Source organism: Tamandua tetradactyla, chromosome 7 (genome assembly GCF_023851605.1).
Source record: "Tamandua tetradactyla isolate mTamTet1 chromosome 7, mTamTet1.pri, whole genome shotgun sequence".
Classification (NCBI taxonomy): Eukaryota; Metazoa; Chordata; class Mammalia; order Pilosa; family Myrmecophagidae; genus Tamandua; species Tamandua tetradactyla.
The window spans coordinates 107,605,539-107,628,885 of record NC_135333.1 but is presented as its reverse complement, the minus strand read 5'-3'; the positions used below and the strand labels follow the sequence as shown (position 1 = coordinate 107,628,885).

The following is a 23,347-nucleotide window of genomic DNA, read 5'->3' as shown; positions in this document are numbered from 1 at the left end:
CCATTCCCCTTAGGGAATTCTGCAAATATTTCCCTATTCACTGTTCAAATCACTCTGGGATTTATCAGGGCATCACTCTGGAGAAAGCTACAAAATCTCATGCCCTATGCAAGGTTCCGAGTACTATGGTATTCGATTAAGCTGTGCATATAAGTTATATTAGGAAATGTACTATTCAAAGTATAAATTTTGTACCAAATGAACATTTTTTGCTTGTCTCACACATAGAGCATACTTTCTTGAATATGCAATTAAAATTTTCTCTCTAAACATTTTATCATCTAAATTTTCTTTTAATTAGCATGTTTGGAAGTTTTCTGATTTACCTACTAGCAAATATTTATTAAGTCTAAAGTGTGTCACTTGCTTTAGTAGTCATGGCAAGGATTAACTTTACAAATATTAAATATACAGTGCTGTTCTAAGGAACTTGAAGATTAGAGACAGAGAGAGACCCATGATTATTAAAATACACCGTGATAATATGCTTTAAGTGACATATCCTTTGAAAGTACAGGATGGGAAGAAAACTGATACAGACTGAATCTAGGTTGGGGAATTCATGGAAGGCATCTTTAAACAGTCCAAACCAAACTGAGATCTAAAAGAGTAGTATCAGTTAATGAGATTAGAAAACTGGTTGGGCATTCCAGTGGAAATTCAAAGACCTGGATTGAGAATGTTCATGGTGTCTCCAAGTACAGCTGGTTCAAATTATAGCTGTTATGTGGGGATCAATGTGGCAGAGATAAAGCTGCAGTTAGACAAGACCCTGGCTTTGTGTCCTGCAAAGAAATTTGACTTTTATTCTGAAGATTGTGGGGGACATGCAAGTAATTTGAATGGAAGAATGATATAATCAGTCAAGTAGAAAACATATTGGTAGGGTCATGTACATGTACACTCGTGCATACATACATATTCTTCTTTCTCTCTTGCTGAAAAATTAAATCAGGGATGTTTAAATTCACTAGAAATTCTGATTTTTTTCATATGAGGTCTTTTTTTGAGGGTAGAATGGTGTTCATTTAGGCACTGGGGAGAATGTAATCATGGAAATTCTTTTCTTATAAAATCCTTATGGAACTTTTTAAACTTTCATAAAAGTAGTACAATAAGCCAGATGTACCTTTTTTTTGTCATTTGTTTCAGCTTTTTTTCCATTCTGAGTTATTTTAAAGCAAATCACAGGCTTTGTAACAGAGAAGACTATTTTTATACATAATCACAATACCATTATCACTCCTAATAAGTTAATAATTCTTCAGTGTCATGTTAGTATATGGAATGGTCCCAAGTGGTTTTTTTGTTTATTTTTAGCTCTTTGCTGTTTGTTATCATAGAACAGTTCCCACTAAGACTGAATTTATTGTAAACTACATGGCTGAGTAGAATTTATGAAAAGTGCCACATGATATGTGATCACATACATAGTGAGTTCACCTAAATTTTGTGGTGCTTGTTTTTCCTTAGGATATACACTGGATAAATATTAATGAAATTTTATTAGAAAATTAATGTCAGTTTAATTGTTAATGTAGCATCTCTGCAAATCGAGGGTTGGAGGAAAGCTAAGTTGCCAGTAGTGGTATTGTTATATCTACTCTACCTATATATTATCATCGTTGATTCCATCCTTCCAACAGACTCTTTACTGACTTTCCTCAGTTTGGTACCTTTTCCCTCTTTACCAGATGATTCCAAGATTTAAGTGAGAATGAAAAATAAAAAATAGTCCTAAAACAAAGACTTAGGAGTTAGTGATTAAAATTATATGTATGTTCTAATATTAAAAATCGGGTTTATATGAAGTTTTTGTGTAAGTTGCACTCTTCCATTTGGTAATTTTAACATGTTCGATAGATATGAAGAAGCTGAAAAAGACTGCACAGAAGCAATTTTATTAGATGGATCATATTCTAAAGCATTTGCCAGAAGAGGAACTGCAAGAACATTTTTGGGAAAGCTGAATGAAGCCAAACAAGGTAAGAATATTTGTATGAGACTCCCATGTCATAGAAGGTATAGCTTTACCATGGTTCAAGGGTAAGAATTTAGGGAATTACATTTTCTTTCTATTCAGATCTTGAGTAGATTTATGCATTTGGAGGAGTACATCCTCCATAATATATCTGATTATCCTTTACTTTAATAGAACACAGTACAATCTGGCTAATTGCCAATCAGAATTAATGAAAAATTTGAGTTATAGGTAAAAAGGGGGGAAAAGCAAGTAAGAGAAAGACCAAAAAAAAAAAAAAAAAAAAATAGGAGTGGAATTAGTGTTTTGGGGATTGAGGATAAAGTAAGATGGTAGTGATGCCCTTTTTTGTTCTTTGTGTTTTTAACTGAGAAATCTTCACACACATACATTCTATACCTGATGTGCAATCAGTGGCTCACAATATCATCATATAGTTCTGTATTCATTGCCATGATCGTTTTTTAGAACATTTGCATCACTCCAGAGAAAGAAATAAAAAGAAAAAAAGAAAAAACTCATACACCTTACCTCTCCCTTTTGATTGACCACTAGTGTTTCCATTTACCCAATTTATTTTACCCTTTGCTTCCCTGATTGTTTATTTGTTTTCCATATTTTTTACTCATCTGCCCATGCTCTGGATATGAGGCGCATCAGGAACAAGGTTTTTACAATCACCCAGTCACATTGTAAATGTTACATCTTTATATAATCGTCTCCAAGAATCTAGGCTACTGGTATCTCTCAGCCAACATGGCAAGCAAACTCACTGCCCTCCCCCTCTCTATATGGGACATGACTTCCAGGGGTGTAAACCTCCCTGGCAACATGGGACAGAAATCCTAGAATGAGCTGGGACTCAACATCAAGGGATTGAGAAAATCTTCTCAACTGAAAGAGAAGAGAGAAATGAGACCAAGTAAAGTGTCAGTGGCTGAGAGATTTCAAGTAGAGTCGAGAGGTTATCCTGGAGGTTATTCTTACACATTATATAGATAACCCCTTTTTAGTTTAAGATGTATTAGAGATGCTAGAGGAATGTACCTGAAACTATAGAGCTGTGTTCCAGTAGCCATGTTTCTTTAAGATTGTATAATGCTATAGTTTTCGCAGAGTGACTGTGTGATTGTGAAAACCTTGTTCTGATGCTCCTTTTATCTACGGTATGGACAGATGAGTAAAAAAATATGGAGTAAAAATAAATAAATAACGGGGGAACAAATGTTAAAATAAATTGGGTAGAGGAAACTACTAGTGGTCAATGAGAGGGAGGGGAAGGGGTATTATATAAGTTTTTACTTTTTTCTTTTTATTTCTTCTTCTGGAGTGATATAAATGTTCTGAGAAATGATCATGGTGATGAATATACAACTATGTGATGATACTGTGAGCCATTGATTGCACACCAAGTATGGAATGTTCATACCTTAAGAATGTTCATGTTGTATGTTGATTGGTTTTATTAATAAAAATTAAACAAAAAAAAAAGAATCTAGGCTACTGGAACACAGCTCAGCAGTTTCAGGTACTTCCTTCTAGCTACTCCAATAGACCATAAACTAAAAAAGGATATCTATATAATGCATAAGAATAACCTCCAAGATAACCTCTTTCTCTGTTTGAAATCTCTTGGCCACTGAAACTTTTATTGTATCTCGTTTTTCCCCTCCCCCTTTTGGTCAAGAAGGTTTTCTCAATCTCTTGATGCTGGGTCCTGGCTTATCCCGGGCTTATCTCCATGTTGTCAGGAGATTTTCACCCCTGGGAGTCATGTCCCGCATAGGAGGGAGGGCAGTGTGATCTCCTGCTGAGTTGGCTTAGAGAGAGAGGCCACGTCTGAGAACAAAAAAGGTACTCTAGGAGTGACTGTTAGGCCTGATTTTAAGTAGGCTTAGGCTATCCTTTCCAGGGTGAAGTTTCATAGGGGTTGAACCCCAAGATCGAAGTCTCTGCCTATTGATTTGGTTGTCCCCATTGCTTGCGAGAATATCAGAAATTCTTCAAATAGGGATGTTGAATATTTCTTCCTTTCTCCCCATTCTCCTGAGGGGTCTTTGCAAGTACTTCTTTATTCACTGCCCAAATCACTCTAGAATTCATTGGGGCATCACACTAACCTGGACAAAACAGCAAAATCTTATGCCCTATTCAAGATTCCATGTACTTGTGGTATTCAGTTAAACTGACCATACAGGTTAAGTTAGGAAATGCACTACCCAAAATATAAATTTTGCACCAAGTAAACATCTCTCCTTTTAGTCTCACACAGAAGTTGAAGTTTTAAAATGTGGACGATATTATCCTTTATCCAGTTTTCTGATATACCTTAGTCTTATCCAGATCAGCTTCATTCATATCTCTACTCAATGTCTGATCACTTTTTCAACTTTTTAAACAGTTCCTGTATGGGGTACTGTTGACTTTCGTAGCTTCAGAGCTCTAACTCTGAGTCTCAGATGTCACGTATATACCCAAATTTTCTGGGAAAAACCATGTTATATACAAACAGCCCAGTATCTCAGAATTTAGAATTAGCAGGTACATCTCCTAGATGTATATGACTGCTGTAAGAGCTTAAAATCTGGGATCCTTTACAATAAGCCCTAACCTGATAACCAATCCTTTTTGTTCTTGATACTAGTTATTTGTTTGTTCTCTTTATTTTCCTTGATTTGCCTTTTAGGGATTGTTAATTTTATTAATCTTTTCAACTTGATTTTTTTATGTGTACTTTCTATTTCATTTATTTCTGCTCTTTATTTCTTTCCTTTAACTTTCTTTGGGCTTAATTTATAAATCTTTTTCTAACTTCTTGAGATCAGTACTTATATCATTAATTTTCTACCTTCTTTTTTGATGTATGTGATTAAGTTCTGTAGTTTTTCTCTAAGGTTAGCTGCCATGAGTTTTGATAGGTTTATTTTTATTACTAGTCAGTTCATATTATTTATTTATTTTTTTGTATTAACATAAGTTTTTATTTCTCTGGAATAAATGTCTAGAAGTACATTTGCTGGGCTATATAGTATCAGCTTGTCTAGTTTTTTTTTTTTTTAATTAATTAAAGGAAAAAAAAGAAATTAACCCAACATTTAGAAATCATTCCATTCTACATATGCAATCAGTAATTCTTAACATCATCACATAGATGCATGATCATCATTTCTTAGTACATTTGCATCGATTTAGGAAAAGAACTAGCAGAACAACAGAAAAAGATATAGAATGTTAATATAGAGAAAAAAATAAAAATAATGATAATAGTAAAAAAAAAAAAGGAAAGGAAAAAGAAAAAAAAAAGACAGACAAAAAAAAAAAAAACCTATAGCTCAGATGCATCTTCATTCAGTGTCATATTATTTTATAATTTCCATTATGAATTTTTTTCTTTGGCCTATGAGATATTTAGAAATGTATCATTTAATTCCAGTTACTCAGGTATTTTCTGGTTATTTTTGTTCCTGATTTCTAGCTTCAGTAATTAGTAGTATGTAGTAGTAGGATTTCAGTCCCTTGAATTTCTTAAGACTTGCTTCATGGGCTAATTTATGTTTTTCAGTAAATGTTCCAAAAATGTGTATTCTGCAGTTATTGGGTGCAATATTCATGCCAGTTTTTCAGGCTGTTCAGATCATCAGTATCCTTACTGATTTTCCTGATCTGCTTTTTCTGCCAGTTAATGAAGGATGTTTGTTAATAGCTCATGTTGTTATTTGGAGTTTGTCAGTTTTTTCTTCTAATTCTTTCATTTCTTCCTTTTTATATTTGGAGGCTCTGCTGTGAGGTGCTTTCAAATCTCGAATTGTTATATCTTCCTGATGGATTGGCTCTTTTATCATTATGAAATGTTCTTCAGTATCCTTAATAGTATTCTTTACCATAATGTCTACATGGTCTGATATTAAGCTTTTATCACTTTTATTTTCAACCATACTATATATTTATATTTTAGGTGTGTCTTTTATAAAGAGTTCATAGTGGAAAGTTGCCTTTTAACTGGAATAAATAGGTCCTTTTCATTTTACGTTATTTGTTTTATTTCAGTTTAAATCTAGTACCTGTTGTTTTTTATTTATCTCGTCTGTTCTATATTACCTTTTTTCTCCTTTCTTGCATTCTTTTAAAATATTTTTATTGTAAAAACTTAACATACAATCCTTCTTGATATATAGACATTCAATACATGGTATACAATCAGTGGCTCACAATATCATCACATAGTTGTGTATTCATAACCATGATCTTTTTTTAAACATTTGCATCACTCTAGCAAAAGAAAAAAAAAATCTCATACATACCATACACCTTACCTCTCCATCTCATTGACTGCTCGTATTTCAATGTACTCAATTTCTTTCAACCTTTGTTCCCCCTATTATTTATTTTTATCCATATTTTTTACTCCTCTTTCCATACCATAGTTAAAAGGAGCATCAGACACATAGTTTTCACAATCACACAGTCACATTGTAAAAGCTATGTCATTATACAGTCATCTTCAAGAAACAAGGCTCCTGGAACACAGCTCTACAGTTTCAGGTACTTTCCTCTAGCCACTCCAATACACCATAAACTAAAAAGGGAATATCTGTACAATGCATAAGAATAACCTCCAGGATAACCTCTCTACTCTGTTTGAAATCTTTCAGCCATTGAAACTTTATTTTGTTTCATTTTTCTCTTCCCTCTTTTGGTCGAGAAGGTTTTCTCAATCCTTTGATGCTGGGTTCTGGCTCATCGTAGGATTCCTGTCCCAGTTGTTAGAGAGATTTATACCCCTGGGAGTCATGTCCCACATAGCAGGGGAGAACAGTGAGTTCACTTGCTGTGTTGGTTTATAGAGAGAGAGGCCATGTCTGAGGACGAAAGAGATTTTCTGGGGGGAACTTTTAGGACTGTTTTTAAGTAGGCATAGCCTGTCCTTTGCAGGATTAAGCTTCATAGGGGTGAACCCCAAGATAGGTCTCAGCCTATTGATTTGGTTGTCCCCACTGCTTGTGAGAATGTCAGAAATTCTTCAAATGGGAAAGTTGTATATTTCTTCTTTTCTCCCCAATCCCCCTAGAGTATTTTGCAAATACTTCTTTATTCACTACCCAAATTATTTTGGGATATGTGTGGATATTACACTAACCTGAACAAACCATCAAGATCTCATGCCCTATTAGATATATTCCATGTATTTATGGTGTTCAACTAAACTGACCATACAAGTTAAGTTAGGAAATACGCTACCCAAAATATAAATTTTGTACCAAATAAATATCTCTTCTTTTGGTCTTACACAGAAGTTGAAGTTTTAAAATATTGTCCTGTATTCTGATCTATCCCAGTCCTCCCCAGATCAGCTTTAGTCATATCTCTAGGGGATACTTCTGACTTTCATAGCTTCTGAGTTGTAACTCTTGAGTCTCAGATGTCACATAAATAAAGTTTCTGGAAATGACCAGGTTATATATAAACAGCTCAGAGATCATCTTGGCTGCAGTGTTGAGAATGGTTTTGGGGGGGCATATCATATGGAGAATGGTCAGGATAGGGAACCAGTTAGAACTAATTGCAGTAACCAGATGAAAGGTTATGTGTTTGAACCAGAGTCATTATAATAAAGATGAAGAAAAGTGGGTGAATTTAAAGATATATTTTAGAGATATTTTAGTTGTATCTGGAGTTGGCTCACACCAACTTGGGAAAGCCAGTTGTGCATATCTCTTCCAAACTGGGCATTCAGTGACATCATATTAGTAACTTAAAATCAGCCATTATAGTGTTTATACTGTGGAAATCAGGAAACACTACACAGCAGGGCTTTTTTTCCTAAGAGCTGGTAAAAGTTTTCCCCAGAGAACTAGAGAATTAAACATTTACCAGGACACACTGCTGGATAAAGAGGTGGGTTGGTGAGGTTAGAAATGACAAGAATGACATCTAGATTTCTGGCATCTCTGTGCACTGTGTACATCTAATTACCTTAATTAGTTTATTCTGGAGATTGCTTGCACTTCTTTTACCTAGGGTTTTCTTGCTGGATAAATTAGTTGTCTATCTGTTCTTTGACATTCAGTTCATCTTTATCTGGACCTCTAGTTTAAGTTTTGTTTAACAGAGGAGAATTTTTCAGTCCTTGTTTTGTTTCTTGCCCTGCTTGTATGGTGCCTTTCCCCTCCCCCCCCACCCTTAGGAGGGTCTATTTAGATATTATAGACCTCAGCCGGGTTTTCCCAGACCAAACTGGCCTCCTATCAGGCGGAAAGAGTCACCTGCATTGGTTTTCCTTAAGGGTGAGACTCAGCAGGTTGAAAGCCTTTCCTGTGAAGTCTCTGGACTCTGTTTTTCTTATCCTGCCCAGTATGTGGTGCTCGTCTGCCTGCAGGTCCCACCAGTGTAAGATGATGCGGTACCTTTAACTTTGGAAGAGTCTCCCTGTTGGGGGCTTGGTGGAGACAGAGGAGAGGTTGTAGGCTGGTTTTAATAGCTTCGAATTACCAAGCCCTGGTGTCTGAATTCCTTGAGGGAGGGATTCCACCTGAGTTGGGCTTCACCCCTCCCCTGGGGAAAGCACAAGCTCCAGACAAGCCCCCAAAAGAGCTCACTTCTGCCTATGCCTGGGGCCCTTGCAGCCTGAGAAGTCCTGCGGCTGTATGCAGAGGCAGTCAAGCCTTTGTAGAAACACAGCCACAAAAACCTGTTTCCTTCTTTTTTTTCCCCCCTTTTTCCGTCAGCCCTGCCCCCTTGGCACCAGGGCAAAAATGAGCAATCTCCGCTTTGACCAGGATCCCCTGGGCTGGGGGCCTATTTTTAGTAGTCAGAATTTGTTAATTAATTCCACAATTGGCGTTTGATTATGCTCAGTCCCTGCTGCTGGTAAAATCTCTTTCCTTCCCCTCTGGGAAACAGCCTGTGGGGGAGGGGTGCCAGCCGCCGTGGCTTGGGGAACTCACGCTTCTGTGCGGGCTTGCAGCGGGTCCAGCTGGTCCAATCTGGGGTATGCTGTGTGTCTGGTCACTGACGTGGCCCCAGGAACTGTTCTGTACTGTTTCTGGTTATTTAGTAGTTGTTTTGGAGGATGAACTAAAATGCGCACATTGTTAAGCCGCCATCTTGACCCCCACTGTGTACATCTAGCATGAACTAATCTATTATTCTCTTAGAGTCTATCTTACATTTGGTAAATTATTTTGTCGTTTGTTATGAGTATAAGCTTTGCTAAGTTGTATAATCTCTAGGCCTCAGTTGAATTGTCTATAAAGTGGAGTTGTAGCAAGGGTTACATGTGAATTCATATAGAACAGCTAGAATAGTAAGCACTCAATAAATGTTAGTTTTCATTATTGCTCACTTGTTTCTGAGCATCTTGAATAAAACTTCTTGAAATAAACATGGGGTTTCTAACTGAATATATCATATCTTGAACTCTGTAAAGTATTTTTACTATTTTATTATATTTTTTTCAAAATTCCCTTTAGATTTTGAAACTGTTTTACTTCTGGAGCCTGGAAATAAGCAAGCAGTAACTGAACTTTCCAAAATTAAAAAGGTAATGTATTAAAAAAAAGGTAATATATTCTTTTCACAAAATATTGTCTTATTTTCTGAAATATAAGCACATTTATGTTACATAATTAACTTGAGAGTTTATTTTTATTTATTTATTTATTTATTTGTTTATTTTTTACATGGGCAGGCACCAGGAATTGAACCCAGATCTCCGGCGTGGCAGGCAAGAACTCTGCCACTGAGCCACTGTTGCCTACCCTTATTATTTTTAATGGAATTTTAATGATATATATTCACACACCATGTAAACCATCTGAAGTATACCCTCAGTGGTTCACCATATCACATAGTTGTGCATATATCCCATGACCAATTTTAGAATATTTTCATTAACTTGAGATTATTTTGATAGTTATGAATACAAATACTTTACTTTCAAGGAATTAATTGAGAAAGGCTACTGGGATGATGTCTTTCTTGATTCTACACAAAGGCAGAATGCTATAAAACCTATTGATAAGCCACCTCATCTTGGATCAACTGTAAGTATAGCACTGTTCTTTCATTTTTCCTCCCATTTAAATATCAGTGTTGTATTAATAAGATATGGGACAAACTGTTGAATTAATAAATTTTTAAAAGGAAAGTTGAAAGCTCTTTCTGGGGCCATTTTTAGAATCTTTAAAAGTAGTTCCTAAGATTATTGAAATAATAACATAGGGAAAGATTCAGCTGATTTAAGAATTCTGGGGTAGCATTTTAAGGGACTGTTTTAGTTTAACAGTATAAATTTAAAAGTTTCTGCATATTTTTCTGATACTAAAGAATTTGAAGCATTTTTTACATTTTGTAATACTTTAAGTATTTAAGTCTTTATTACCATTATTACCATTCTTTTCTGAGTTTGGGTTTTTATTATAATAGCCTTGCATTTTGTGAGGAGTTAGATTTAAAATAAGCACTTGGTCAAAAATCTAATATAGGCAAGATTACTCTTAAAAATATGCTGTGCACATTATTTTGGGTATACTGTATTATTTCTTATTAAGTTCCACAAAGCCAAATAGGAAAAGAAAGAATAGTTGACATGGTCTGAACCATTTGTCTTTTTTTTTTTTTTTAAACTTTTTTTTTATTAATTAAGAAAAAAAATTAACAAACAAAACATTTAGATATCATTCCATTCTACATATACAATCAGTAATTGTTAATATCATCACACATAGTTGCATATTCATCATTTCTTAGTACATTTGCACCGATTTAGAAAAAGAAATAAAAGGACAACAGAAAAAGAAATAAAATGATAATAGAGAAAAAAAAACTATGTACCATACCCCTTACCCCTTGCTTTCATTTACCACTAACATTTCAGACTGAATTTATTTTAACATTTGTCCCCCCTATTATTTATTTTTATTCCATATGTTCTACTCTTCTGTTGATATAGTAGCTAAAAGGAGCATCAGACATAAGGTTTTCACATTCACAGAGTCTCATTGTGAAAGCTATGTCATTGTTCAATCATCATCAAGAAACATGGCTACTGGAACACAGCACTACATTTTCAGGCAATTCCCTCCAACCTCTCTGCTACATCTTGAACAACAAGGTGGTATCTACTTAATGTGTAAGAATAACCTCCAGGATAACCTCTCGACTGCGTTTGGAATCTCTCAGCCATTAACACTTTGTCTCATTTTACTCTTCCCCCTTTTGGTCGAGAAGGTTCTCTCAATCCCTTGATGTTAATTCTCAGCTCATTCTAGGGTTTTCCTCAGTTCTTTGATGCTGAGTCTCAGCTCATTCCAGGATCTTTGTCCCACGTTGCCAGGAAGGTCCACACCCCTGGGAGTCATGTCCCACGCAGAGAGGGGGAGGGTGGTGAGACAGCTCGTCATGTTGGCTGGAGAGAGAGCCCACATCTGAGCAACAAAAGAGGCTCTCTTGGGGGTGACTCTTAGGCCTAAATTTTAAGTAGACTTGACCTATCCTTAGTGGGGTTAAGTTTCATGTGAACAAACCCCAAGACTGGGGGCTCAGCCTATAGCTTTGGTTGTCCACACTGCTTGTGAGAATATCAAGAATTCAACTTGGGGAAGTTGAATTTCTCCCCACTCCCACCACTCCCCGAAGGGGGCTTGCAAATACTTTTCCAGTCACTGATCAAATCATTCTGGGATTCATTGGGGGATCACTCTGGACAAACCAACAAAATCTCATGAGATTCCAAGTACTTATGACAGTCAATCAAACTATCTACATGAGTTATATTAGGAAATGCTCTAGTCAAAATCTAAATTTTATAATACATTTTTTTGCTTTAGTCTCACACAAGGGTGACATTTTAAAGTATTGATTATCATCTATTTCCAGCATCCTGCAATGACATTCCTTTGTTCTTCCTCATGCCAAAACATTTTTAAAATTTGTACGTTGTACATTTCACTATTATTATATACTCTAGGCATTCCTAGATTATACCATCTCGATCTTTAACATCTATCTTTCTTTCTGATTTTATTTATGTCCCCAGCCCTCCTCCCTCTATCATTCTCACATGCAGCTTCATTCAGTATTTTAACATAGTTACATTACAGTTAGGTAGTATTGTGCTGTCCATTTCTGAGTTTTTGTGTCCAGTCCTGTTGCACAATCTGTATCCCTTCAGCTCCAATTACCCACTATCTTACCCTGTTTCTATCTCCTGATGGTCTCTGTTGCCAACAACATATTCCAAGTTTATTCACTAATGTCGGTTCATATCAGTGAGACCATACAGTATTTGTCCTTTAGTTTTTGGCTAGTCTCACTCAGCATAATGTTCTCTAGGTCCATCCATGTTGTTACTGAACCATTTGTCTTTTGCTGTACCTTTACATTTGAATACATTTAAGGAATATAAATGAATGTATATATATGAATGCCTTATATATGTCTACTATAGTTATAGTATAACTGTAATTTTTAATGTTTGTAAAGAAATATTATAAAGCAGATACCTCTGAAACCACCAGTTAATTCAGAAAATTGAATATCATTCTCTTCAAATATCCCTGTGTGCCTCTCATTGATTTTGACTCTCTCCCTACCCCCTTGAGCTGGTTTGTATGCTTGTATGCTACTTTGATAGAAATAACTATAAGGAATTCAGAGCAGGTATTTTTATCCTTTTACAAAGGGCGAAAGGGAGGCAAATAAAGCTTGTGTTTTGCAAAGTTGATGTTGGCACTAAGTAGTAGGTAGGATTCTGTTTTCTTGTCTGATTTAATAATTAGACAGGTGTTCTCATTGTGACCTTATTCTTGCATTTTCTGGAACAATATTGGTTTCATGTGCCAGGCATAATTCTAGTTGCTTTCCATACATTGTACTCATTTTCATACATTGCATTCAGTTACTATTTATTCTGTTCTTTTCAATAAAGTGATTTAGTTAAATGTGGTTTAAATGTTTATATCTTTTAAAGACTTTTTCACAAAAATTAATTCAAAAATTAAAAAAAAACCTTTGTTAAATTCTGTTTTCTGTAATTATAAAGACATTGCCATATCGTAAATCAAGTATCTGTAAATGTACCCTATGCAGCTTTTATTAAGTTTGTTGGGTTTTCTTTTCCCTCACTTTAAAAAGCAATTTAAATTAATAGTTGTGAAATGTGGCATGAATTTAAATCTCTTGTGGTAGTATCTCAAAACATAACACCTTTATAAAATGGGAGCACTTATCTGGGAATAACCATTCTGTAATATGATCCAATATAAATAAAATCAGTATCCTAGTATGAAGGGGAAAAGTCAAAACTGCTGTCTCCTTGAAAATATGTGAACGTTATTTTAAAAAAGGAAGGTAGGCAGTTTGGTAGACTACTTTAGAGACTTGATTTGAGTCCCATCTCTGCCATTTTATAAGCTTTAAAATCTTGGGCAAGTTACCTAACTCCCATGTGATCCTCACCTTTTCTGTTTAAGTGGAGAATAACTCGCAGGTTGGTTTGGATCAAAGGAAGTAATGTTCGTAAGTGCTAAAGCAGTTCAAATGAAACAAATGCTAGTTTTCTGACCAGTCACTTTTTTTTTTTTATTAATTAACGGAAAAAAAGAAATTAACCCAACATTTAGAAATCGTACCATTCTACATATGCAATCAGTAATTCTTAACATCATCACATAGATGCATGATTATCGTTTCTTAGTACATTTGCATCGGTTTAGAAGAACTAGCAACACAACAGAAAAAAATATAGAATGTTAATATAGAGAAAAGAAATAAAAGTAATAATAATAGTAAAAAACAAACAAACAAACAAACAAAAAAACCTATAGCTCAGATGCAGCTTCATTCAGTGTTTTAACATGGTTACTTTAAAATTAGGTATTATTGTGCTGTCCATTTTTGAGTTTTTGTATCTAGTCCTGTTGCACAGTCTGTATCCCTTCAGCTCCAATTACCCATTATCTTACCCTGTTTCTAACTCCTGCTGGACTCTGTTACCAATGACATATTCCAAGTTTATTCTCGAATGTCGGTTCACATCAGTAGGACCATACAGTATTTGTCCTTTAGTTTTTGGCTAGACTCACTCAGCATAATGTTTTCTAGGTCCATCCATGTTATTACATGCTTCATAAGTTTATCCTGTCTTAAAGCTGCATAATATTCCATCGTATATATATACCACAGTTTGTTTAGCCACTCATCTGTTGATGGACATTTTGGCTGTTTCCATCTCTTTGCAATTGTAAATAACGCTGCTATAAACATTGGTGTGCAAATGTCCGTTTGTGTCTTTGCCCTTAAGTCCTTTTTTTTCTTTTTAATTTATTTATTAATTTAAAAATTAAGAACAAACAAAAACATTAATGTATCATTCCATTCTACGTATATAATCAGCAATTCTCAATATCATCACATAGTTGCAAATTCAGCATTTCTTAGAACATTTGCATCAATTTAGAAAAAGAAATAAAAAGACAACCGAGAAAGAAATAAAACAATAACAGAAAAAAAAGATTATACATACCATACCCCTTACCCCTCACTTTCCTGTATCACTAGCATTTCAAACTAAATTTATTTTAACATTTGATCCCCCATTCCTTATTTTTATTACATATGTTCTACTTGTCTGTTGATATGGTAGATAAAAGGAGCATCAGGCACAAGGTTTTCACAATCACAAGCAGTGTGTTTTTTGAGAAAACTAAAACTGTTTTTATTGTGTTAGCAATGGTTGTTTGTGAATTCTGTTACACGTAGCTAAATATACCTAATTCATACAAGCAGCTACTTTAAAAAATATATTTTTATTGAGATGTTTTCATGCACATATAGCCCATCCAAAGTGTACAATCAATGGCTCACAAAATAGTTTCACGATATCATCACATAGTTGTGTATTCATCACCATGATCGTTTTTAAAACATCTGCACCACTCCAGAAAAAGAAATAACAAGAAAAAAGAAAAAACTCATACCTCTCATACCCATTACCCCTCTCTGAATGACCACTAGTATTGCAATCTTCCCAATTTTTTCACCCCTTTTTCTTTCTTTTATTAAAAATTTAAAAAATATTTTCATTGTCAAAATATAACAACATACAAGCACGAACATTCTTAACATATAAGCATTCCATTCTTGGTATATAATCAGTGACTCACAATATCATTACATAGTTGCATATTCATCACCATGATCATTTCTTAGAACATTTGCATCACTCCAGAAAAAGAAGTAAAAAAGAACAAAAAACTCATACATACCATACCCCTTATATCTCCCTTTCATTGACTGCTGTTTCCCTCTACCCAATCTATTTTAACCTTTGTTCCCCCTGTTTTTTTCCTATACCCCTTACCACTCTCTTTTATCTGTCACTAGTATTTCAAGCTACTCAATTTAACATTTGTTCCCCCTATTTTTTGGTTTTAATCCATATGTCTTACTCATCTGTCCATACCGTAGATAAAAGGAGCATCAGACACAAGGTTTTCACAGTCACACAGTCACATTGCAAAAGCTATATCATTATACAACCATCTTCAAGAAACATGGCTACTAGAACACAGCTCTAAAGTTTCAGGTACTTCCCTCTGGCCTCTCTGACATGCCTTAAACTAAAAAGGGAATATCTATATAATGCGTAAGAATAATCTCCAGGATAACCTCTTGACTCTGTTTGAAATCTTTCAGCCACTGACACTTTATTTTGTCTCATTTCTCTCTTCCCTCTTTCAGTTGAGAAGGTTTTCTCTTTTTTTTAATTAATTAACGGAAAAAAAGAAATTAACCCAACATTTAGAAATCATACCATTCTACATATGCAATCAGTAATTCTTAACATCATCACATAGATGCATGATCATCGTTTCTTAGTACATTTGCATCGGTTTAGAAGAACTAGCAACACAACCAAAAAAGATATAGAATGTTAATATAGAGAAAAAAATAAAAGTAATAATAGTAAAAACAAAACAAAACAAAACAATAACCTATAGCTCGGATGCAGCTTCATTCAGTGTTTTAACATGATTACTTTACAATTAGATATTATTGTGCTGTCCATTTTTGAGTTTTTGTATCTAGTCCTGTTGCACAGTCTGTATCCCTTCAGCTCCAATTACCCATTATCTTACCCTGTTTCTAACTCCTGCTGGACTCTGTTACCAATGACATATTCCAAGTTTATTCTCGAATGTCGATTCACATCAGTGGGACCATACACTATTTGTCTTTTAGCTTTTGGCTAGACTCACTCAGCATAATGTTCTCTAGGTCCATCCATGTTATTACATGCTTCATAAGTTTATTCTGTCTTAAAGCTGCATAATATTCCATCGTATGTATATACCACAGTTTGTTTAGCCACTCGTCTGTTGATGGACATTTTGGCTGTTTCCATCTCTTTGCAATTGTAAATAACGCTGCTATAAACATTGGTGTGCAAATGTCCGTTTGTGTCTTTGCCCTTAAGTCCTTTGAGTAGATACCCAGCAATGGTATTGCTGGGTCGTATGGCAATTCTATATTCAGCTTTTTGAGGAACCGCCAAAATGCCTTCCACAGTGGTTGCACCCTTTGACATTCCCACCAACAGTGGATAAGTGTGCCTCTTTCTCCGCATCCTCTCCAGCACTTGTCATTTTCTGTTTTGTTGATAATGGCCATTCTGGTGGGTGTGAGATGATATCTCATTGTGGTTTTGATTTGCATTTCTCTAATGGCCAGGGACATTGAGCATCTCTTTGTGTGCCTTTTGGCCATTTGTATTTCCTCTTCTGATAGGTGTCTGTTCAAGTCTTTTTCCCATTTTGTAATTGGGTTGGCTGTCTTTTTGTTGTTGAGTTGGACAATCTCTTTATAAATTCTGGATACTAGACCTTTATCTGATATGTCATTTCCAAATATTGTCTCCCATTGTGAAGGCTGTCTTTCTACTTTCTTGATGAAGTTCTTTGATGCACAAAAGTGTTTAATTTTGAGGAGCTCCCATTTATTTATTTCCTTCTTCAGTGCTCTTGCTTTAGGTTTAAGGTCCATAAAACCGCCTCCAATTGTAAGTTTCATAAGATATCTCCCAACATTTTCCTCTAACTGTTTTATGGTCTTAGACCTAATGTTTAGATCTTTGATCCATTTTGAGTTAACTTTTGTATAGGGTGTGAGATATGGGTCTTCTTTCATTCTTTTGCATATGGATATCCAGTTCTCTAGGCACCATTTATTGAGACTGTTCTGTCCCAGGTGAGTTGGCTTGATTGCCTTATCAAAGATCAAATGTCTATAGATGAGAGGGTCTATATCTGGTGAGTTGGCTTGATTGCCTTATCAAAGATCAAATGTCTATAGATGAGAGGGTCTATATCTGAGCACTCTATTTGATTCCATTGGTCGATATATCTATCTTTATGCCAATACCATGCTGTTTTGACCACTGTGGCTTCATAATATGCCTTAAAGTCAGGCAGCGCGAGACCTCCAGCTTCGTTTTTTTTCCTCCAGATGTTTTTAGCAATTCGGGGTACCCTGCCCTTTCAGATAAATTTGCTTATTGGTTTTTCTATTTCTGAAAAATAAGTTTTGGGGATTTTGATTGGTATTGCATTGAATCTGTAAATCAATTTAGGTAGGATTGACATCTTAACTGTATTTAGTCTTCCAATCCATGAACACGGTATGCCCTTCCATCTATTTAGGTCTTCTGTGATTTCTTTTAACAGTTTTTTGTAGTTTTCTTTATATAGGTTTTTTGTCTCTTTAGTTAAATTTATTCCTAGGTATTTTATTCTTTTAGTTGCAATTGTAAATAGGATTCGTTTCTTGATTTCCCCCTCAGCTTGTTCATTACTAGTGTATAGAAATGCTACAGATTTTTGAATGTTGATCTTGTAACCTGCTACTTTGCTGTACTCATTTATTAGCTCTAGTAGTTTTGTTGTGGATTTTTCCGGGTTATTGACATATAGTATCATATCGTCTGCAAACAGTGATAGTTTTAATTCTTCCTTTCCAATTTTGATGCCTTGTATTTCTTTTTCTTGTCTAATTGCTCTGGCTAGAACCTCCAACACAATGTTGAATAATAGTGGTGATAATGAGCATCCTTGTCTTGTTCCTGATCTTAGGGGGAAAGTTTTCAATTTTTCCCCATTGAGGATGATATTAGCTGTGGGTTTTTCATATATTCCCTCTATCATTTTAAGGAAGTTCCCTTGTATTCCTATCTTTTGGAGTGTTTTCAACAGGAAAGGATGTTGAATCTTGTCAAATGCCTTCTCTGCATCAATTGATGATCATGTGATTTTTCTGCTTTGATTTGTTGATACGGTGTATTACATTAATTGATTTTCTTATGTTGAACCATCCTTGCATACCTGGGATAAATCCTACTTGGTCATGATGTATAATTCTTTTAATGTGTTGTTGGATATGAATTGCTAGAATTTTATTGAGGATTTTGCATCTATATTCATTAGAGAGATTGGTCTGTAGTTTTCTTTTTTTGTAATATCTTTGCCTGGTTTTGGTGTGAGGGTGATGTTGGCTTCATAGAATGAATTAGGTAGTTTTCCCTCCACTTCAATTTTTTGAAGAGTTTGAGGAGAGTTGGTACTAATTCTTTCTGGAATGTTTGATAGAATTCACATGTGAAGCCGTCTGATCCTGGACTTTTCTTTTTAGGAAGCTTTTGAATAACTAATTCAATTTCTTTACTTGTGATTGGTTTGTGAGGTCATCTATTTCTTCTTGAGTCAAAGTTGGTTGTTCATGTCTTTCCAGGAACCCGTCCATTTCATCTAAATTGTTGTATTTATTAGCATAAAGTTGTTCATAGTATCCTGTTACCTCCTTTATTTCTGTGAGGTCAGTAGTCATGTCTCCTCTTCCATTTCTGATCTTATTTATTTGCATCCTCTCTCTTCTTCTTTTTGTCAATCTTGATAAGGACCCATCAATCTTATTGATTTTCTCATAGAACCAACTTCTGGTCTTATTGATTTTCTCTATTGTTTTCATGTTTTCAATTTCATTTATTTCTGCTCTAATCTTTGTTATTTCTTTCCTTTTGCTTGCTTTGGGATTCGTTTGCTGTTCTTTCTCCAGTTCTTCCAAGTGGACAGTTAATTCCTGCATTTTTGCCTTTTCTTCTTTTCTGATAAAGGCATTTAGGGCAATAAATTTCCCTCTTAGCACTGCCTTTGCTGCGTCCCATAAGTTTTGATATTTGTGTTTTCATTTTCCTTCGCCTTGAGATATTTACTAATTTCTCTTGCAATTTCTTCCTTGACCCACTCGTTGTTTAAGAGTGTGTTGTTGAGCCTCCAGGTATTTGTGAATTTTCTGGCACTCTGCCTATTATTGATTTCCAACTTCATTCCTTTATGATCCGAGAAAGTGTTGTGTATGATTTCAATCTTTTTAAATGTGTTAAGACTTGCTTTGTGACCCAGCATATGGTCTATCTTTGAGAATGATCCATGAGCACTTGAGAAAAAGGTGTATCCTGCTGTTGTGGGATGTAATGTCCTATAAATGTCTGTTAAGTCTAGCTCATTTATAGTAATATTCAGATTCTCTATTTCTTTATTGATCCTCTGTCTAGATGTTCTGTCCATTGATGAGAGTGGGGAATTGAAGTCTCCAACTATTATGGAACATGTGTTTATTTCCCTTTTCAGTGTTTGCAGTGTATTCCTCACGTATTTTGGGGCATTCTGGTTCGGTGCGTAAATATTTATGATTGTTATATCTTCTTGTTTAATTGTTCCTTTTATTAGTAGATAGTGTCCTTCTTTGTCTCTTTTAACTGTTTTACATTTGAAGTCTAATTTGTTGGATATTAGTATAGCCGCTCCTGCTCTTTTCTGGTTGTTATTTGCATGAATATCTTTTCCCAACCTTTCACTTTCAACCTATGTTTATCTTTGGGTCTAAGATGTGTTTCCTGTAGACAGCATATGGAAGGATCCTGTTTTTTAATCCATTCTGCCAGTCTATGTCTTTTGATTGGGGAATTCAGTCCATAAACATTTAGTGTTGTTACTGTTTGGATAATATTTTCCTCTAACATTTTGCCTTTGTATTATATATATCATATCTGACTTTCCTTCTTTCTACACTCTTCTCCATACCTCTCTCTTCTGTCTTTTCGTATCTGACTCTAGTGCTCCCTTTAGTATTTCTTGCAGAGCTGGTCTCTTGGTCACAAATTCTCTCAGTGACTTTTTGTCTGAGAATGTTTTAATTTCTCCCTCATTTTTGAAGGATAAATTTTGCTGGATATAGGAGTCTTGGTTGGCAGTTTTTCTCTTTTAGTAATTTAAATATATCATCCCACTGTCTTCTAGCTTCCATGGTTTCTGCTGAGAAATCTACACATAGTCTTATTGGGTTTCCCTTGTATGTGATGGATTGTTTTTCTCTTGCTGCTTTCAAGATCCTCTCTTTCTCTTTGACCTCTGACATTCTAACTAGTAAGTGTCTTGGAGAGCGCCTATTTGGGTCTAATCTCTTTGGGGTGCGCTGCACTTCTTGGATCTGTAATTTTAGGTCTTTCATAAGAGTTGGGAAATTTTCAGTGATAATTTCTTCCATTAGTTTTTCTCCTCCTTTTCCCTTCTCTTCTCCTTCTGGGACACCCACAACACGTATATTTGTGCGGTTCATGTTGTCTTGAGTTCCCTGATACCCTGTTCAAATTTTTCCATTCTTTCCCCGATAGTTTCTGTTTCTTTTTGGAATTCAGATGTTCCATCCTCCAAATCACTAATTCTATCTTCTGTCTCTTTAAATCTATCATTGTAGGTATCCATTGTTTTTTCCATCTTTTCTACTTTATCCTTCACTTCCATAAGTTCTGTGATTTGTTTTTTTTAGTTTTTCTACTTCTTATTTTTGTTCACCCCATGTCTTCTTCATGTCCTCTTCAATTTATCGATTTCGTTTTTTGAAGAGGTTTTCCATTTCTGTTCGTATATTCAGCATTAGTTGTCTCAGCTCCTGTATCTCATTGGAACTATTGATTTGTTCCTTTGACTGGGCCATATTTTCAATTTTCTGAGCGTGATCCGTTATCTTCTGCTGGTGTCAGTGCATTTAGTCAGATTTCCCTGGGTGTTGGACCCAACAGGTTGAAGATTTTTCTGTGAAATCTCTGGGTTCTGTTTTTCTTATCCTGCCCAGTAGGTGGTGCTCGTGGCACACATTTGTCTGCGAGTCCCACCAGTAAAGGTGCTGTGGGTCCTTTAACTTTCGAAAACTCTTGCGTGGGGCAGGTTCGCCAGCCGAAGAGGCTTGGAAGGGGGCCAGCCGGCCCGGGGGTCCGAACGCGGGGAGGGTCGCCGGCCGCTGCAGCCCATGAGAGCGCCCGTCCGAATTTCCTAGTCGGCCCGGGGCGCCAAGCGTGGCGGGAGGGCACCAGCCGTTGCGGCCTGGGAAAGTGCACCATTCCCAGCCGGACCGGGGAGTCACGTGTTTGGAAGGGACTCCCCCGGTCACCGTTCTCCATGGCCTGGGGATTTCCGATCCAATTCTCTCAGTTGGTCCGGGGGGCCATGCATGGTGCGGGTGCCAGCCGCCGTGGCTTGAGGGGACCTCCTGCCCAATTCTGCCAGCTGGCCCGGGAAGGAGGAAGGGAGGGACTCCAGCCGCTTGCTGCCCCGCCCGGGAAGCCCACACCCCTCGGCGATCTCACCGGAGCAGGTTCTCTCAGCCAGTCAGCTGTTCCAGGATGGGGTGTGCTGTCTTTTTGATTTCTGTCGTGGCTCCAGGAGCTGTTCTGTATCGTTTCTACTTCCCTAGTAGCTGTTCTGGAGGAGGAACTAAGATTCGCGTGTCTTACTAAGCCGCCATCTTCTCCCGAAGTCCCAGTCACATTTTTTGAGACCTTCTGCTCACTGGGGAAAATGTTTCGCCAGGAAAGAAAGAAAGGCCACAGGAAGTGGGTAGAGAAGTTTAGGGTTACTTTATTCAAGTGTGAGGCTAGACTGTAGTTTGTCTTTCAGGAGATGGCATCCTGGGGATACTTTAGGCAAGCCTCTATACAGAGTTATTTGGTGGAGATATAAGAGTAGAGATACAGGTTGAATGGGGTCTGGAATTCTTGGATGGGATGGTGGTAAATGAAAATTTTTCCTTGTTTTGTTTTATTATTTTGTTTATTTTAATGTCTCCCCACGTTAAAACTTCATTCTACTTGGTTGCTCTCCTTTTCTCTCTTCATTTTTGTTTAATATAATTGTTCTCTTTTTCTTTTGAAATGGCTATATATGAAGCTACACAATATTCTATGCTTCTAAGTCTTAATTTTAAAAAGGGGGTGAATTGAATCTTTTTTATTTTCTTAAATCATTTTTTAGTGATGCTATCTTTTGTATTTTACTTTGGTTACCTGCATACCCCTCTGTTTCAGTTTGCTAAAGCTGTCAGAATGCAATATACCAAAATGGATCAGCTTTTATAAAAGGGATTTATTAAACTACATGTTTACAGTTCTAAGGCCTTAAAAGTATCCAAATTAAGGCATCCAGAGAAAGATACCTTGATTCTGAAGAAAGGCCAATATTTGTCACATGAAAAGGCATGTGTTGGCATCTTCTGGTTCTTGTTCCCTGTACATTGTTTCTAGCTTCTGATTCCAGTGGCTTCTTCTCTAAGCATCTATCACCTTCACTAGCCGCTCTGGGACAAAAGTCTGGGTTTCATCTCTTAGCTTAGCATCTCCTAGAACTGGAGATTCCTCTTCAGGTTCTGGCTATTTTTGTGAATCCTTGCCTAGCACTTCTGTCTCAATCTCCAAATGTCTGCGTCTGAGTCAGCTCTGAACAGTTTCTCTCTCCATGAGCTCTCTTACAGACTCCAGTAAATTAATTAAGACCCATCTTGGATGGGTGAAGTTCCACATCTCCATACAATCTAAGGTCACAGCCATAATTGGGTGGGTCACATCTCCATGGAAATTAACCTAATCAAGAGATGTCACCCTACAATATTGGATCAAGATTAAACAAACATGGCTTTCCTCGCAGATTGGATTAGAATTAAAAAAAAAAAAGGCTTTTCTAGAGTGTATAACACTCAAACCAGCACACTTTCCCACCATTTCTGCCATGAAGCTCAGTGAATATACTTTCTGTGTATATTTCTGTGTTAGTTAGATTCAGTTGTCAACTTGGCCAGGTGAGCATACCTAGTCTTGTTGCTGCGGACATAAGCCAGCGGTACGTGAACCTCATCTGTTGCCAATTACATCTGCAGTCAGCTAGGAGGCGTGTCTGCTGTCATGAGTGACGTTTGACTTAATTGGCTGGTGCTTAAATGAGAGAACGCAATGTAGCACAGCCTAGCAGCTCGGCATTCCTCATC

At 36.2% G+C, this 23,347-nt stretch overlaps 1 protein-coding gene across 1 annotated transcript in view; it reads left to right on the top strand.

Annotated features, from left to right (window-relative positions):
- The window catches only part of RPAP3 (RNA polymerase II associated protein 3), a 62,914-nt gene that overhangs the window by 28,214 nt on the left and 11,353 nt on the right, over positions 1-23,347 (top strand). Inside the window, exons 10-12 of the mRNA XM_077170674.1 lie at positions 1,864-1,985; positions 9,451-9,521; positions 9,922-10,023. Of these exons, the coding sequence (XP_077026789.1) occupies positions 1,864-1,985; positions 9,451-9,521; positions 9,922-10,023 (295 nt within the window). The remainder of the gene's footprint in view (positions 1-1,863; positions 1,986-9,450; positions 9,522-9,921; positions 10,024-23,347) is intronic.